Raw genomic sequence first — 18044 nt, 5'->3', positions numbered from 1 at the left:
GAAAAAAAAGAAAGCAAATTCCTTTTGTGCAGGGTGCAACAGCACCATGACTCATAGGGGCCCAGGTGAGAAAGCTGCTTTTTGACCTCCATCAACCCTTTCAGAATTGAAAGGTCTTCTCTATTCAAGGCCATCATTTTGATGTACCTGCTCGATAAAACTCCTAGGAGTTTGGGAGCTGGATATTACAGGAGGTCCTCTCTTCCCCTGAAATCAGTCCATGTTAAAAAAGTGCTATGGTGGTGTTACATCCATGCTTTGAGAAAATATAAACATCAAACTGATGTGCACAGCAGTGGGGCTGGATGGAATAGAAAGATGCTCAAATGGACAATGGCCAAAATAAAGTAAATTTTTCCTTTTTTTTTTTTTTCACTTTCTCCCTTCTATTCATTAATCAATCTGAAAAATAGATTATATTCTTTATCTAAAATTACTTTCTTCACAAGCAAGCCAAAAAATATATGCATTACAGAACACTGTTTCAATACACATTTATGAAACTCCTCTGACTCCTTTAATTCCTTAACACTGTAAACATACCCTGATATATTTATATGCAGTGGTAGCAACCTGAGATCAGTGCTTAAAAATAAACCAAAGAGGAATTGCAACGTGTGTGTGCGCAACAGACACAGCAATCTCTACTAGAGGCTGAAGAGATGACATTAGAAGGATACTGTCCATTATGCTTATTTGGTTTTAATCCAGATGGCTAAAGCATAAGGTATAGAGAGTCATGCAAATGTGGTGTTTTTTTAAAAATAAACTCAACAGTAATTATCATTGAAGCAACTAGACACAGTCCCACATTACTTTCTAGATGAAATGGCCACCAAAGGTAAGCACACATCTAGCTATCCCCATTCCAAGCACAACCAGTCAGACCCCAAAAAGGTCTAAGGATACCTACCTAAGGATATCTGTTCAAGTATGGTCCCCTCATCATTTGCCCTCCCTCTCTCAGAACACAAGTTTTTGTTCTGCTGAAATCTATGACTAAATTCCAACAGATTGGCAGGACTATGTGACCCCTGGGCTTTGAAAAGCAGATGGCACGAAGGTGTCATCCTGAAGGCAATGGATATCTGCAGTAGCTATAGGGGAAATGTACATATACACATAAAGGGCAAGAGTAAGTAAAAATGTCAGAGGCTTTTTAGTTTGTTATCAGCATATTGGTGGATCTCTCCCTCTCTCATTATCTCTTAAATTCTCCTTTGTGTCAAAAGAAAGTTTTCAGCTCTACTGCTGCATTTTCCTTTACACAATGAAGGACTCCGAATTTTAATTCATTTTATAACAGTTCATTATGGCTTCTCAATTTAGGCACCTGCATCAAATGAATTAGGAGGGAGTGTAATGGTTCCTTTGATGCAGGGCTGTACAACACTAAGCACCAAGCTATAAAGTAAAAGGAAAACAGCTGCATCATCCACAGAAGAAGTCTACATTTGCTTTCAGTAGGTGGGTCGAGCAGAGACTGCAGGAGATGGCACACAGCAAACTAGGTAGAATAAAGGCACAAGGTTTATTTTGCTTGCAAATCCAAAAATCAAGTGATTTCTAGTCATATACCAAAGCAGACAGGAGCAAAATGGCTAACAATGAGAGGTTTTGTAGATTTTAAAACAATACGAGCCAAATGTTTAAAAATCAGCATTTCAGCTACTGGAAAGTTGCCTGCATGGTGGTAGGTCCTAGGAAATTTGCCCATCCATGAGTTCAGTAGCAAAACCAAGCTTCTGGTGGACATGAAGGTTTGAGGAGATGAAAGCTCACAGCCCATGGTTCATGTGAATTGCTACTGCAACAAACTATTAATTATGTATGAATACAGCATTGATGACACTGATGGCACTGCATGCATTTTGACACACAGCAGTCCCCCAAAGGAAGTGTTCTCTAATTGGTTCTATATCCCTCAAAGACAGACGTCTCCTTGGTACCTAGAAAGGAAAATATATAATCCAAGTGGATGCTCCTCTGAGTAAATTTCCTTCCTGATCTCTCAACAGGGCTCCTGCTCAGGACCATACACTTCTTGCTGCAGAACAACCAAGGAGGATTTCTGGTTCTTCCAAAGGCACTTACTGTTTGGCCTGGCAGCACAGAATGCCAAAAAAGACCAAATTTACAGGTCCATATAATTTTCAATAGCAACAGATGGCCCTACAACAACTTCAGCAGGATATTTCCAGACAGAAAAAGAAACCATCTACAGGGCAACTGTGATAGAGAAATTGTATTGTAACAGAGAAACCCATGATGAAAATATATGAGGAATTTTCACTAAATTATTCAAATATAGGAATAAGCAAATCACACTTTATTGGCAGGTCACTGTTCAGTTAGCCAGTACAAATAGCTGCATGTAATAGATTTGTGTTGTTTATACAAATGTTAACATAAAACAGATTAATACATTGTCTGAATTAGAGGACTAAACTGCTCCAATTTAAGGTAAGTATTTGGTAAATCACTGGTGCAGCAATACATGCAGTTATTAAATGCCCTGAAGTCAGACCAAAAGCCAGATGAAAAATTTAGTGATAGAAAGATTGCCTCTGAATTTCCAATTACATTAGTTAATATTAATGATTTCAGTTATTAAATAAATTACCCCAAAATTTTTATGCCATTTTAACCTACTTGTCTCTACCTCAGATAGCATTTACATTTATATCTAACTTCATTTTAACACTGAAGCACCTGAGTAATCATTTCAGCAGCAGGTAAATGCCTAAAAATGCAGCAGTGACTTCTAGCAGGGGTTTTAATCCTTCTCAGAATTCAGATATACCGTAATTTCCACTGTGCAATAAGGCAAGAGAACTTGTGTCCACAATGAAACTACCTTCAAGAGAATATAAACTGATCTAAACCTTCTGTGTATGCACAATCAACAAAACCTCATTTGGAAGCTAGGAAGAAAATGGGCCTTACTTCCCTCTTTCTCTGTTACTTCTCACTAACATTTCAATTTGCAGTCGAATCCTCCAGTTTGGGTGCAAAAGCACTGTATTAATGACAAAGCAGGAGCAGGCAGTATTGAAAACCTTCTAAGTGCACTTGTGTTAGCAGCACAGCCAACTCAAATTTACATATGCAAGAGTATTTGTGGTCTAAACACCATTACTTCAAGGAGCTTTTAAGGGAAAGCTGCCCATGCTGTGGAACCACACACCAGATTATCTCTAGGTAAAGACACAGAGTTGGGCATTTTAGAGGAAGACAGAGTGTTCCAGTACAACCCTAATAAAGGTGGGAAAAAAAATAGCAGACTGAAGGGTGCTCCCAGAAATGTGTTTTCCTGGTATGGAAAAAATAGGCTTTGAACACCACATAACTCACTCATCAGTGGTAGCTCCTCAATCGCAATGTTCTTAGCTGGATTTAGGCAACCTTGAACGGAAGCTTCCAATTCTCCTATCATTTTGTCAAGCCAAACTTCTTTCTTGTGGAAACAAGAAAGCTGGAATTCCTGGAAACAGAATATCTCTCAACCCCATGAGCGTATCTATGCTTAATTAAGAACAATGAAAACTGTGTGCTGGGAAATGTAAATAAATGATGCATCACTTTCACAGGTGCTGGTCTTTGCTTACTCATCAAAAAGGATGAAAAACGTTTGGTTTTCAAGATCTGGACTAGTTTTAAAATGCCAAATTATTTGTTTGGTTGATTCATAGCTGACTACAGCCAGCAGCAGCTAGGTCTTCTCCCACAAGTAGGTAAGAGATCCAACACAAGTTTTGCAGGAAGCACGGCATGTTGGTCAGGGGGTAATTTCACCATAAAGCCCAGAAACCACCTCCTCTCTCTGTGCCTACAAGCACCAGAACTTTCCATGCGTTATGGCCAAAAGCAGCTTGAACCTGAACAGTAAGCATCTAAACCATTCAGGTAGAGCTATATATTTTTATTGAATGATCACCACTGTCTAAAATGACGAGGGAATCATTTGCCGTGTAAGTCAGTCCGACAGGATAAGAAAGCCCATAGCTAATTAGAGGGTTAAACATGGGAAACTCCTCTGGTTTCCCCAAGCATATTACGGCCTGGCTACAGACATCCGTTACTATAACACGACCTTCTTTGTCAAAGGCCACAGCCGTAGCATACATTTTGGAGGGGAAAACGAGGTTCAGACCGAAGCTATCCAGCTGGCCGATGAGATCCATCTCCGCACTGAATATCTTCACTCGGGTGCTGCCCTTGTTCAGTCCTTGAGCTTTCAGGTGCTCTATTACCGCGACAGCCCCCGAGGTCTGGCAGACCGCGACCGCTCTGGGGCTGACGAGCTGAGCCCGGATCATCTGACACTTCTTCAATTCCCCCCTTCCAAAGTCGGCCGTCAGGCGGTAGAGAGCGCCTGCCTCCGAGTCGGTCAGGATTACTTCACTCTCGGGGGTGGCATCCAAGCCCCAGGGCAAACGGAAGCCTTCCCGGACCGCCAGGACCCCCCTTCCCTCAAAATCGAAGGCCTTCACGGAGCGGTCCCCGCCGTCGGTGACCACCACGTGCCCGTCCGACGTGACCGTCACATCGAGCGGGTACTTCACGTCGTTGCCCGCGTCCCCCCTCTCCCCGAACCGCTGCAGGCAGAACCCGCTGGGCCCGAAGACGTGGATCCTCTTCTTGCCGTCGTGTGCCACGGCCAGGCGCCCCGTGCCGCGGCCGCCACCCCGGTGGGGTTCACCAGCGACCCCCAGCCGCCTAGGCACAGCCGCAGCCCGAGCCCCGCCGGGGGCCGGCGCGGCCGACCCTGGGCCGCGCTCCCGCCCAGGGCCCGGGCGAGGCGCCGGCGGGGCCCAGAAGCTCCAGCAGCTGCAGCAAGCGGGCGGCCAGTCGCTGGTCCTCGGCGGGGCCGCAGGGCCGCCGGCAGAAGGGACACTCCAGGCGCCGGCTCAGGGCCCCCCCAGCCCCCGCAACAGGTACGTGCCCGCAGGGCAGGTTGCGCGGCCGCCGCTGCCCGTCGGGGCCCGTACGGGCTCGAAGCACACCCGGCACTCCCAGCAAGGCTGAGCTCGGCCTCGTCCTCGCCGCCATCCCGGCCCGAGACGTCGGACGGATCGCCGAGGGGCCCCGATCCCCCGCGCGAGCGGGCGGGCGCTAGCGCGGCCGAGGCGGCCGCGCGCGCCCTGCGGCCAGCCCGGGCGGGGCAGCGCTGCCGGCGGGACGGCGCCGAGGGGCCGGGCTGCCCGCCCTGCCGGGGTCATCAGCGTTCCCCTGTCCGCCAGAGCATTCAAATATCCAGCAGAATGTTCAAATATCCACCCGAGCCTTCCTGTCTCCAGCGGATTATTCATATATTCATCAGATTATTCATATATCCGCCAGATCCTCACAGACATCCAGTTACCGGGTTACCACACCACTGCTAGTGCTATTTATATCCCTACCAGAGTAAGGAAGTAAGCCACAGCTTCACAGAACCATAGAATGGTTGGAAAGGACCTTGAAGATCATCAAGTTCCAACCCCTCCTGCCATGGGCAGGGGCATCTGCCACTAAACCGTGTTGCTCAGAGCCTTATCCAACCTGGCCTTGAACACTTCCAGGGATGGGGCATCCACAGCTTCTCTGGGCAACATGTGCCAGTGTCAGTATCCTCTGTCAGTTTGAAGCCATTACCCATTGTTCTGTCACTGCATGCCCTCGTAAAACGTTCCTTTCCAGCTCTCCAGCAGGCCCTTCAGATACTGGAAGGCGCTATAATGTCTCCCTGGAGCCTTCTCTTCTCCAGGCTGAACAACCCCAACTCTCTCAGCCTGTCTTCATAGGAGAGGGGCTCCGTCCCTCTGACCATCTTTATCATATTTCTCTTGCTGTTCTGGAAAACTTTAGAAAACACAATGAAAATATTTACATTCATCACTCGTGACACCTTTCTCAGACAAGTAAATATACACGTCTTGTAAGGTACAATGAACAGCGTGTGCTTGTTCTGCAAGGTGTATTACGGTGTTTTCTCAGAGTAACTGCAGGGTACACACACATGGCAAAGGCATCTTACACATCCCAAAATGGCTCATTTGGCACATGGCATTGCTCTTGCCAGATTGTCACATGAGAGTCCTGCACAGGACATCACAGAGCATGCAGCAGCCTCATGTCAAGCACCTGGCCTTCTGAGGCTATCATGTGTCTGGAAGTCTGAGATAAAATTCAGCAGCTCTCACGTTGCATCTAGAAAAAAATTTCTGGATTCAAAGAAAGGAGATGCTTTATCCTGGTAGCTGCGGTAGTGACCAGAAGTGAAAACATACAAAAATAACAGCTCTGAGCTTGCCCTGGCCCACTGGCTACATCTCTTCTCTCTGTCGACCTGACCTTGAAACATGAGTATCTACAAGCAATATCGAGTGTTGCAATGGGCTGTAGGCGTGAGGACTGCTGTGCTAAAATCATTAGACCCATTTGCAGCTCTAGGACTACAACAGTCTAAAAAACCTCATGGCTTTTACTTCTATTCTTGATGAATACACTACATTGCAATCATACTTTCCTTTCAAAACAAGCTGCAAAGGGGAGAAGTTCCAGTACTCTGTCACCCTCAAAGTAGAGAAGTTTTTCCTTATATTCAGATGGAACTTCCTGTGTTTCAGTTTGGGCCTGTTGCTCTTTGTCCTGTTGCTGGGAAACACTGAAAAGAGTCTGGTCCCATCCTCTTGACACCTGACATTAAAGATATTTGTAAGCATTAATGATCTCCTCTCAGTTTTGTCCTCTTCAGGATAAATAATCCCAGCTCTCTCAGCCTGTTCTCATAAGAGAAATGCTCTAGTCCACTAGGCATCTTCATAGCCCTCTGCTGGACTCACTCCAGTATGTCCAGGTCTCTCTTGTACTGAAGAGCTCAGAACTGGACAGAGCACTCCAGATGTGGCCTCACCAGGGCTCATTAGAGAGGCAGGATCGCCTCCCTTGACCTGCTGGCCACAGTCTTTCTAATGCATCCCAGGAGACCAGTGGCCTTTTTGGCCACAAGGGCACACTGCTGTCTATCTTGTTGACCACCAGGTCATTCTCCGCAGAGTTACTTTCCAGCCTGTGCTGATGCCCGGGCTTATTCTTCCCCAGGTGCAGGACCCTGCACTTGCCTTCACAGAGATTCACTAGGTTCCTCTCTGCTCAGATCTTGAGCCTGTCCAGGTCTTGCTGATGGCAGCACAGCACTCTGCTGTGTCAGCCACTCCCCCAGTTTTGTATCATCTGCAAACTTACTGCAGGTATGTTCTGTCTCTTCATTGAGGTCATTGATGGATAAGCTGGACATGGCTGGAGCCAGTACTGAGCCTTGGGAACACCGCTTGCTCCAGCCTCCATCTAGATTCTCCACAACACTCTGAGCTCTGCCATTCAGCCAGTTCTCAATCCACCTCACTGTCCACTAACTCAACCCACACTTCCTGATCTTACCTATGAGGATGTTATGGGAGACAGTGTCAAAAGCCTTGCTGAAGTCCATGTAGACAACATCCACTGCTCTTCCCTCATCTACCCAGATAGTCATTGCATCATAGAAGGCTATAAGTCAAGCATGATTTCCACTTGGTGAATCCATGTTGACTACTCCTGATAACCTTCTTTTCCTCCACATGCTTAGAGATGACATCCAGGATGGGTTGTTCCATCACCTTTCCATAGATTGAGGTGAAGCTGACTGGCGTGCAGGTTCCTAGGTCCTCCTTCTTGCCCCTTTTGAAGACTGGAGTGACACTGTCTTTTCTTCAGTCCTCAGGCACCCCTCCTGTTCTCCACAACCTTTCAAAGATGATGGAAAATGGCTTAGTAATAATACCCACAGCTCACTTGGCACTCTTTGAACCCTCTCACCCTACAAGCCCTGTGCTGGTTTGCCAGCTCATAGCTGTGCTCTTGAGTGAGGGAGCAGCACACTTTTGAACAACTGCCAGGACATTTTCTCCTCATACTCTCCCCTTTACTATCACCCAGTTTGCTTCCCTCCAGTCTTCCTTGCTTGATGGTAATTCCCCTTTGGCAGCTGCTGCCTTGCCTTGCCTGCTTACTGCCAGGTCTTCACTGGACTTATATTCACAACTAACAGGGACATAAAGTAGCAGTTTCCCACCTCTCTTGCCCAGCTGCCCAGTCTGGTGCAAGGCCAGCATTGCAGAAAACAGTGTTTGAACAGCAGCTGGCCACTGCTCCCAGGGCTGCCAGCTGACGAGGCTGATCCACAGAGTGCTGGGCAGACAGCGGCAACAGCCAAAAAGGAACAGGAATGTTTCTTTCTCCCAGCTCAGATGATTTGAATTGATACGTAAGAAAAAGATATACTTTAATAATGCTTGTTTGTGCATGGAGTTTAAGGAAATCTGTGCACATATCAAGGCAGTGAAGGCAGCTGTGTAGAAGAGCTGACTTGGTAAGAAAAATGGACAAAAATGTTCCACGGGTATTTTTCTGTACACTAGAGCCTGCTTTAAGAATGCCCCATTTTAAAATGTGAGATAAAAATAAAAGGAAGATGGGAGGCAAGTTATTTTAACTAATTTTAATCAAGCTACAAACTTTAGCATATATAGCACCTCCAGAAAATAATCTAATCCCCATTGTTTGTGCTTTTCTGAGAAGTCATCGACTTTTTCAAGACACTGAATTTCACAGCAGCTGCCTGAAAAGGAGGAAAGAGTAACAAATTAGTGAATGATTAGTTACTGAAAAATGAAAACTCTTCAGAAAAAAATAAATCTTATCCACAGATTTCCTTACAGTCCTTAACATAGTGACATAAAGGCATTTGAGAAAACTTATCTGTCTCTTTTGCACTGGGATGCAACTGTCTTTACCAATGACTCACTGCACACAAACACTGCAGGAGTCTCAAAAAGTTATAAATTTAAAAGTGCAATTTTAAAGCATATCAGAAGGAACTTTTAAAATTAAAATCCTGCCATAACTCCAACATTCATTATTTTGATGGATTTGAGTTGTATGTTTTTAGCATTTTCTTTGTGTAGCATGTTACTTTTTTTTCTTTGTCACAAAAGTACAGCAGAAGATGTAGCACTGGTAGGCCTTATATTAAAACCAGTGCAGCTGGTTGATGAGGTGCAGACAAAGACAAAATGGTCAAGTGGGACTAAGACAGCATCTACAAGATCACTGAGTGCAGTATGAATCCTGGGAGAACAAAAAGATGCCATAGGGAGACAAGAGTCTCCTTGTCTCTTGGGTTTTCTTCATAGCCTTTGGAAAGCTGAGAATTTTCCTTGACTGCAAAATCCCTGTGGCTAAATGGTATTTATTTTTCCTGGTATTTTTCCATGACTCCAGCCCTTAGATAAGAAGCAAATGACTGTATCACTCGTCACAGGTAGAGGCAAAGTAGAGGCATATAAACACATTTACCCATTTTGGAAAAAATTCCTAAGGGTTAGCTGAAATATTACTTACCAAACAAGCTTTTAATTTCAGATTCAGGAACATAAAATGGTGGGCCTGAAAAAAAAAGGGGTGAAGCTAATCAGACAGAAGACGCTGGAAGAAGACAAACATTTACACTGCAGTGGGAGAGCCAGCCCCTTCACTCACAACACCTGGCCTGTAATTGGGCCCCAGGATATAGCACCATCAGCAACAACCAGAAAACAACATGTCCAAGAACTTGTGACACCTTGGTGGGCCACCAGACAGCTTCAGGTGTTGCTGCTGCATCATCTCCAGCTACAACCAGGGAATCTTGAATGTGATGTGGATACAACACTCTCAGTGTTGAATCACACTCTCAGCTGTGTGAATCTAGCCTACAATCTCTTTACACTACAATGGCATAATTAAAGCTAAAAGTTGAACAATGCAAGAGGGAAAGCAATGAATTAAACTATTGTTGCCTATGAAAACAAGACCTAATTTTTTCAGGGATAATTATGTTGAGGGGCCCAAAAGCAGCAAGAAATCTCTTTCTTTTGCGTGTTAATATTAACAAAAATATAATCTTTAAAAATACCTCACACTTCAGTATATAACATAAAAGGAAAGAATACCTTATGATTTTATAAAATCCCACCTCTTCCAAGTATATTCAGAGCATGGTAGTGGCTGGGAGAGAGGCACAATATGGGCAACACGTTTGGTTGCGAGCATTGGGTAAACAGCGCAAAGCTGATATTCTTGGTAGTGTTTCAAGCTCCCTAGGCCAGACAGGATGTTACTAAGTATTCACACTTCCAGCTTCATTGTCACAGCCACACTTCCAGTTTCATTTTATTGTTAATATACCATGTCTGTCCTCAACTTACCCTTAGCATGTCTGAACTCTAGAGAGAACCCAAATATAGTCTCAAGCTTGGTTAACATCTAAAATTTTTAACATACAGTTATACTGGCGTGATCAGCTAACAAAGCTATAGAGATAAAAAACTTGGAGAAGATACAAATATATATATTACACCTATCTACAATTTGTATTAAAGCACACAAAATCATAATGTGAACAGCACAAAGCTCTCACCTTTGTGTTTGTTTGGATCATATGAAACCGTAACAAGGAGATAAGAAGAATTCTTCTCCATTAAGTTGATCATCAAACTGGCATAGCTAAAAGGAGAAAGTTATACTTTATTATTTTTGTAAAGCATTCAAGCATAGCACTCAAAATACTCAACAAAAGAGGCAACATGCACTTCTGTGCATTTGAACTGAACTGCACAAAGACTAAACAAAGTTTGAATTTCAGGAGCATGAAATTCATGCTACACATGGAAAACCTCAAAGGGTTATGTTTACTCCTCACAAACAAGCATTTATCCTTTTTTTTGCATATTCAACTCAAAACTAACAGACAAACCAAGTATTCACCTGTCACAGTCTAGAATACAGTGCACAATACAGTAATGATCTTTTAAAATTATTGTGAACTCAAGATTATGTATCTAATTAAAAGATCATGGGAGTAGGTTCAAACTAAATTTGGGTTAGCTATAGGCAAGAACGAAAATTTGGAATCAAGGGAAGTGAGAAGAAAAAGAACACAGAGAAGAGAAGCAGATGTGGTGAAAGGGAAATAATAGAATTCAGATGAGACTTGCAACTCTGCTTCTAATTGGTCGGAACAAACCACATATTTTCCCACCAAGAGGCAGAGTGGCTTCCTGAAGGAAGTTCACAAATCTAGAGTATGACATTCTGTGACTGCAGCAGATGCTTGCGGTAGAGAAAAACTTGTGTAGGTTGTCCTTTAAACGAAAGAGGACTCATCAACAAGTGGCAGTAGGAAAAACTTGTGGCTGCATGCAGCAGAATAAAGACAATAACAATGCAATTTACTAACCGTTGTCTGTCACATGGATTCACAGCTACAAGAGCTCCTCTGTCCCAAACTCCATCGAACTTACCAACTATTGAGCTACAGGGAGATAAAGAAAAGGTTTAGAAATAGTAAAAAGGCATCTTCATCTTTGATCAGATATCTTTGTGAAGTCACAAGGATGCAGATTCCCCACTAGCTTTTTGTTATGGTGCAGCATTTTCATGATCCACACTAAGGTGATCTGGAACACAAAAAACCTCCCTGGTACATGGCCTTGCAATAGTAAAAAGGTGCTGGAACTGGTCGGTGTTTCCCCATCATTAGAGGGTGCTGAGACAAGGCAGGGAGGAAGGAATGTAGTTTTAACATGTTCAGGCAACCCATCTCAGTGTTTGGTAATCACACCCTGCTGTCACCCTTGAAGTAATACTAACATGTACTCAGCACATCAACAGTTCTTTACCACCGTCTAAAACCCATGCATGATTTCAAACGCAGGCTAAGGAAGGTGCCTTACTGCTTTAGTATCATTGAACTAAGCACATCCAGTAACTTTAGACACCTCAATTCCCAGCTACATGCCCAGGACAGTTAGCTTCAGCTTTCAATTTGTTTGATGTTGGAAAAGGTAAGTTACACTGCTGTTTGCCTCAGTGTAACACTATCACTGACATTAATTTTGCTTCTGGTTATGCTGGCAGATGGCTTCAGTGACCACCCAAAACCTGCAAGTGGGTAAGACTATCAAGAAGTGCCTTTATTGAGGGGTGGTAAGAGCAGTCAGGGTGACCCTAAGATAAGAATATTTGGGGCATAAGAAGAGCCTTGTTTCTGGTAATTATTAAAAAAGGAGTTTAGATAATAAGGTAGTAATAATGTAAATTGCATAACTTTAAGGAAAGTTTGAATAGGTTTACTTAGTGAGAAAAATATGGCATGGAATTGTGCAATACCTTTTGGCCTACTGGGAAGGTGTCAGAGTCCAATTGCACCACCTCTGCCTTCACTTGTGTACTGGTTTTGGCTGGGGTAGAGTTATATTTCTTCCTAGTAACTGTCATGGGGATATGTTTTGGATTTGTGCCGAAAATAGTGTTAATAAGACATGGCTGTTTTAGCTACTGCTGAGCAGCTCTTACACAGCATCAATGCCTTTTCTGCTCCTCACACCATGACACCATGATGTGAGTAGGTTGGAGGTGCACAAGAAGCTGGGAAAGGACACAGCTGAGACAACTAACCCCAACTGAGCAAAGGGATACTCCAGACCATATGTTGTCATGCTCAGCAAAAAAACCTGGGAGAGAAGCTGCAGGGGAAGGAGGGGTCGCTGCTTGGGGACTGGCTAGGCATCAGTTGGTTGGTGGTGGACTACTGTTTTCATTTGCACTACTTGTCTTTCTAGGGTTTTATTTTCCTCTCTCTTTGGTCATTGTTTGTTTTTTTTTTTTTTTAATTTTTCTTACAATTTCTTTTTAAAATTTATTTTTAATTATTAAACTGTTTTTATCTCAACCCAGAAGTTTCTTTTTCACTTTTACCCTTATGATTGTCCCTATCATCCCATGACAGGGGCAGTGGGCAAGCAGCTGTGTCGTGCTTAGCTGTGAGCCAGGGTTAAACCACGACAACTTCTCTCTGCTCACTGCTATTTTCATTGCAATGGCATTGCTAAGTCTCTGGCATCTAACCTAGAAGCTGATCCTATATTTCCCACTCTACTGAGATGAGACATGATAACACTTTTAAGTGCTGATTTCTTTTAAAGTTTGCCAAGTCTAAGCATCTAATTTAAATAACCACCTCCTTAACTGAAGGGAGATTTTTAAGGAGACAGTTAAACAAGCAATGGACCTGTGGAGCACAAAGGGAAGTCTAGTGGGGCAGGTGACAAACTTGATCTTCTGAGGCTTGGAGGCTGTTCTCCTCTCTGCATAGACAAGTCTGCTGCATGACCTCAGGCCAGCCACTGAAGTTTTCTGCACTTGGTTTTTCTTCCCAACTTTAATCTGGTCTAACTGGAATGGTGGCGGTGGCTCCATACAGGCATTTCATGTATTCTACTCCCCACAGATTTCATCAGGGCCTACAGTCATCACAGGCTGGAGGCAGGCTCATGCTGTGGCCTTGCCCCGATCTCCTGGTTGCCCAGATCTCAGGACTTGCTGAGCATCTGGGTGCTCCTTGCCCATCTGCACATCTGTAGTTAGGTACTATTACAACTAACAAAATTTAACACACAAATCAGAAATTCACATATTGGTGGAAAACCCACTGGATTTAAGGAATAGACTTGTGAATTTATATCTCTGCATATGTTTAGTAGTTTCAGTCAATGCCATTTTTTTACTTTTTTTTTTTTTAAAGTCTTGTAGCCATAATTGTATTGGGAGGTACAATGGTTGTGTAATATAACTGTTTTACATTCGTCCCAGAATTCCCACAAAGAGCAGTAATTCCTGTTACTGTTTAACTAGCAAGAGTCTATGAAATGACCCATTCTGACAAAAGTCAGAAGCACATCTGAGTTCTCCTCTAAAGAATGCTAGTCTAGCGGAGATCAAAAGGACCTGTTAATAGGCCAAGCTCAGCAAGAGAGAAATAAGTTTAATTTCCATAATTACTGGGTAATTAATCAAATTTTCTGTGCACAGAAATTGGAAGAGTGTGTGCATTTTTCTAGTTATGGGTATCTGCTGACTGCTTAGGGAATGCAGTTCATTCTGCATGCCAGAACATCAATCTGCCAATTTATTTTGTCAACGAGAAACTGTGTACTGGATCTAGTAATATGCACTGAAATTGTCACTAATTACCTAATTTTGTTCATTTCAAAGTATAATTCCACCATGTTGTGATGGAAGTTACAAGTTTCACCACACTACTTGCTACAAAACTTATAATGGAATTTTTCAAAAATTTCTGAGAAGCTTAAGCAATCCCTGAGAAACTTGTCAACTCATAGCAAGAATGATTTATAGGGATCTATGCAGCAGTAGCTACACTGCAGGGGCAAGGTAGGGGAGAAATCAGGCAGTATCTACAAAGTCATGTTCATATACAGCCCTTTTTTTCCCAGGCACTCACTTTGCAGGCCTAGTTACACATACACTACTCAAACCAAATTGAGTCAGCTGCAGGAGCAGAAGTCTTAGTAAAGGTTCTAGGGTCTGAAACACTTTGGACTCTAGTAATGAACGGTCTTTTTTTCCAATTTATGCAGATTGAGGTAAAAAAAAAAGGATTGTATAGTAAACACCATGTTCTGGTGTCCTAAACTACCTATTAAGCCTGTATATCTACTAGCTCTGGAAAGCCCATTGAAGTAAAGATTAAGACTTGACCTCCTTCTTTTTACATGGAACAAATTCTTGTTCCTGACAGTTGTTTGTAAGAAAAGCAAATCAACACAAAAAACTTCACCAAAATCTTATAATCTAGGGAAAATCATGTCTGAGTAAGAAGTGCAAGAGGAGGGAACTATCATGCTAAGACACCTCTGGGTATATTCTCTTTACTTATACAAAGTTACTCTGATAAAGGGATAGTGCTACTGTTTTGCACCACAGAATTCATCAATAATGTCAAAGATAATTTGGTTTTACTGTAAAAGCAAACATGTCTTTCTATAGCTTTGAAGCCAGACAAGGCCCAGAAAACAAGCAGAATCAGAATATAGGTAGAGAATATAAGTATAGGTCAGAATATAGGTATAAACAAGAGCATGAAGAACCTTGCCAATACTTAGCTAGGATGCACTGCCAGAACTTAGAGATAGAGATTAAGTGGTACCGTACACTGGAAAAATGCACACACACCCAACCTAAGTAAGATAAGGGGGCAAAGTGGAGCTTGAGTCCAAGAATCTTGCCAAATTCACCATGAAGTCTGCCAAAATCAAGAAAGTTGAAAAGTTCATGAAGATGATAGAGCCTGGGCCAGGGGCTGATAAGGATGAAGAACAGGAATGACCCTCCTAGATTCTCCCCAGAATGAAGACCACGCCCCTGACTCTGCCTAGACTCCGCCTATTATGAATATTATAATCAGATGTTGCAATTATATGAATATGTATGTGGAAATGTTGCAATCACCTGTAGAAATGGTATAAAAACCTGTAAATTCACAGGAAAGGCAGAGCAGATTTGTACAGCGCGAGCTGGCTGCTCTCCAACGTTGCCAATAAATATACCTCGCTGCTTAAAGACTAAAAATTGTCTCTGAGCAGTTTTCTGCACCTTCCTGGGGGCATTTATTGGCATCAGCTTTCACAGAATGGCTTAGAACAAGAAGCCCATTTAAAGATAATTAGTTGGCATCCCTAATGGTCAACAACAGAGTTAAGTTTCTGTTGGAGACTGGCTATTTACATTTATCATACAAATTAATGGAAGTTTTCTTGAGACAACCTGACAAATCTTTATGTCTGATTCAAGTAAAATAATGGTAGTATTATGACAGTACTAATGCATGTTCTATTATAGAGAATTGTAAAACACAGTGTTTTCCTACCTGGACAAATCATAAATACTGCAGCAGTACAGGGAAATGTTGCCAGAGGTACTCTACAATAAAAAGCAAAGGAAACAATACTTATGAGCAAACTATCTTTAAATATGCATGCATAAGTATTTATTTATACTTTATACCTTAAAACATACACATATATTATTTTTAAATATACACTTACGTGTAATGAGGGAAAACTGTAAGAAATATTTTTTGCTTTAATTTACTGAGGTAACTCTCCTATCCCCTCCAGAGAGGTTCTAGCCTATCAAGACATGCAACTGTCCAATTTTAAAATAATTCCCTTTACATTCCCTCAGGTGCTTCAGTATCATAAGAAAAGAAGGCCAAAGTTGTAAGTTCAAACAAACAACTTCTCAGTCCAAAATTACAACTCAGAGCTTCCCTTCAGACCTCTTCAGGAGAGGTGAATAATTACTAGTAAAATAGAGGCATAAAAGCAGAACAACTTGTTTGCTCAGTTATGCCTGCATTGCATGATTAATGACACCAGATCATTTGATAATGCAGGAAACATACCTGGAACATTTTTCCTCCTGAAATCTCTGGGACTGGCTCCTCACAATAAGGCAGACTGTGTTCTGAAAAAAAATCCTTCAGTGCTTGTTCGCTTACTTCCACACCAACAACGTTGTGTCCCATGTCTGCCAGCCTGCACACAGAAGAGAGAGGTGCCAAGTTAACATGAGGCCCACAGGTCGGGCCTTTACCAAATGTGTCTCTCTCATGCAGCATTTATTGACAAGGGAAACCCTGGTTTTAGGATGCACTGGTATGCCTAATCCTGACTTTCTGGACCATTCACGTTATATTGAACACCTCCCCTCCATGATCTGAGCTTAAATTGGCACTCCTTGACATATAGTTGACAAGGACTTAGAGGCTTTATTTAAATTGAATGAAGTATTAATTTATTTCTATGGATTCAATGAAAACAGGTGGTCACAGAGAGAAACTGTCCATTTACAAAACGTGTTCTGCTCTGAACTATGGCAGCTGAGGCACGTTGTCCACCTAGCTGGCTCTGTGGCTTGGCAAGAACAGCCAGCGAGGGAGGTGTGGTAACCTCTGCACTGCTGCAGCTCAGTGCAACAGCAACATATGTCAGAGCCAGCAGTCAGCCTGGAAGGTAGTGACCGTGATAAAATCTGATAACTGGGACTAACTGGATTCCTTGAGGATGCAGCTCAGTCACAGTTTTTCGGTTTGTGCCACCCTCTCCAAGAAAAAAACACTGGCTTATATAGGCCCTAATTAAAAAAATAAACCTCCCCCCAAAAAAAAGGTAAAAAGGAAAATAATAAATATAAAAAAAGAGGAAGTTATATTTAGCCCAAATCATTTAAATTCCCAGCATGATATGCTACATGGTCTCTTGAAAATGTGCTCTGGCACAACCAACCAATTTAAGATGGAATTGCTACCAAAACCAGCAATGGTAAGGACTTCAGTCACTCTGTCTGTCATAAATTCAGCATTCCCCAAGCTGAACTTGGGACAATGAGGAGCACTTTCAGGTTAATCCTTATCCATCCCGTTTATGCTACTATACAAAACACCAGCAAATAAAACCAAACTTCCTCCTCCCTTCAGCTTCCAGTGACGCTGCTTTCCTACCAGTGGAGATGTGGCACATTTCCATTGGCCAGTATAAGGTTGGGAATTCCCCCTCTCCCTCCCCATATCAAATGAGATTTTTGCTGTTGTAATCTGTGTTTTACCATTTCATCTCTACTGCTTTACCACAAAGTGGGAAAAATATCCTCAGTCCACTCTTGCCATTTAAAAGAACATCCAGATACTTCTGGAGGAGCCTGCAGAAGAAGACACATTTTACTTAACTCTGCAAGTATTTGTGCTGACACATTAAACACCAAGTGCTACACGCTGTGGCAGGTAGCACAGAAACTGCATGATGCAACACAGGTTCTTAGCTCAACCTGCTTCATGCCATTAGAAATAAAAACATTCACCTCCCATTTACTTAGAAAGTAAATTTCATTTCTGTCAGAAATTAGCACATTTATGGTTGTTCTATTTTCTGTTTGTCTTTTCAAGTAAGCAGACCAACCCACCCACCTCTAAGAGGGCCGTAACAGAGATTTTTAAACAGAATGATTATTGAACTTCTGTATCAATCAAGTCATTCCCACAGGACTTGAAAGACTATATAATCAGGTTTGCTTTCTTAGGTCCCTGTTTTCCAGTGCACAGCAGTTGCTCCGATGCCCTC

General features: G+C 42.7%; 2 protein-coding genes across 4 annotated transcripts; both read right to left on the bottom strand.

The window, feature by feature from the left end:
* Positions 1-1512: 1512 nt before the first annotated feature.
* Positions 1513-5052, bottom strand: NHLRC1 (NHL repeat containing E3 ubiquitin protein ligase 1). Its single transcript, XM_018077625.3, is given in 3 exon segments — positions 1513-4675; positions 4678-4794; positions 4797-5052. Coding segments are annotated over 3 exon segments (1146 nt in total). The 3' UTR covers positions 1513-3902.
* Positions 5053-5203: 151 nt separating this feature from the next.
* Positions 5204-17894, bottom strand: TPMT (thiopurine S-methyltransferase). 3 transcript variants are annotated; one of them, XM_029961704.1, is made up of 8 exons: positions 17555-17891; positions 16331-16463; positions 15794-15846; positions 11303-11377; positions 10484-10569; positions 9427-9471; positions 8559-8644; positions 5204-7770 (listed from the first exon to the last, which is right to left on the bottom strand). In XM_029961704.1, exons 1-8 carry the CDS (start codon positions 17641-17643, stop codon positions 7744-7746), a joined length of 594 nt encoding a protein of 197 aa, XP_029817564.1. In that variant the 5' UTR covers positions 17644-17891; the 3' UTR covers positions 5204-7743. The 3 variants fall into 3 exon arrangements, with proteins under 3 accessions (XP_029817564.1, XP_029817565.1, XP_029817563.1); XM_029961705.1 differs by lacking the exon at positions 8559-8644 and having other exon boundaries at positions 17555-17894; XM_029961703.1 differs by lacking the exon at positions 5204-7770 and having other exon boundaries at positions 8510-8644.
* Between the last annotated feature and the right edge of the window lie 150 nt (positions 17895-18044).

This window comes from Manacus vitellinus, unplaced genomic scaffold, assembly GCF_001715985.3.
Source record: "Manacus vitellinus isolate BGI_N305 unplaced genomic scaffold, ASM171598v3 scaffold_39_pilon, whole genome shotgun sequence".
NCBI lineage: Eukaryota > Metazoa > Chordata > Aves > Passeriformes > Pipridae > Manacus > Manacus vitellinus.
This window is presented reverse-complemented; position numbering and strand designations above follow the sequence as displayed.

Coding starts and splice junctions, on each gene's coding strand:
- TPMT (XM_029961703.1), bottom strand. CDS start 17,643: ATGTGTCTTCTTCTGCAGGCTCCTCCAGAAGTATCTGGATGTTCTTTT. Junction 15,847..16,330: donor CAGGAGGAAAAATGTTCCAG/GTATGTTTCCTG, acceptor TTTTTATTGTAG/AGTACCTCTGGCAACATTTC. Junction 9,472..10,483: donor TGATCCAAACAAACACAAAG/GTGAGAGCTTTG, acceptor TTTTTTTTTCAG/GCCCACCATTTTATGTTCCT.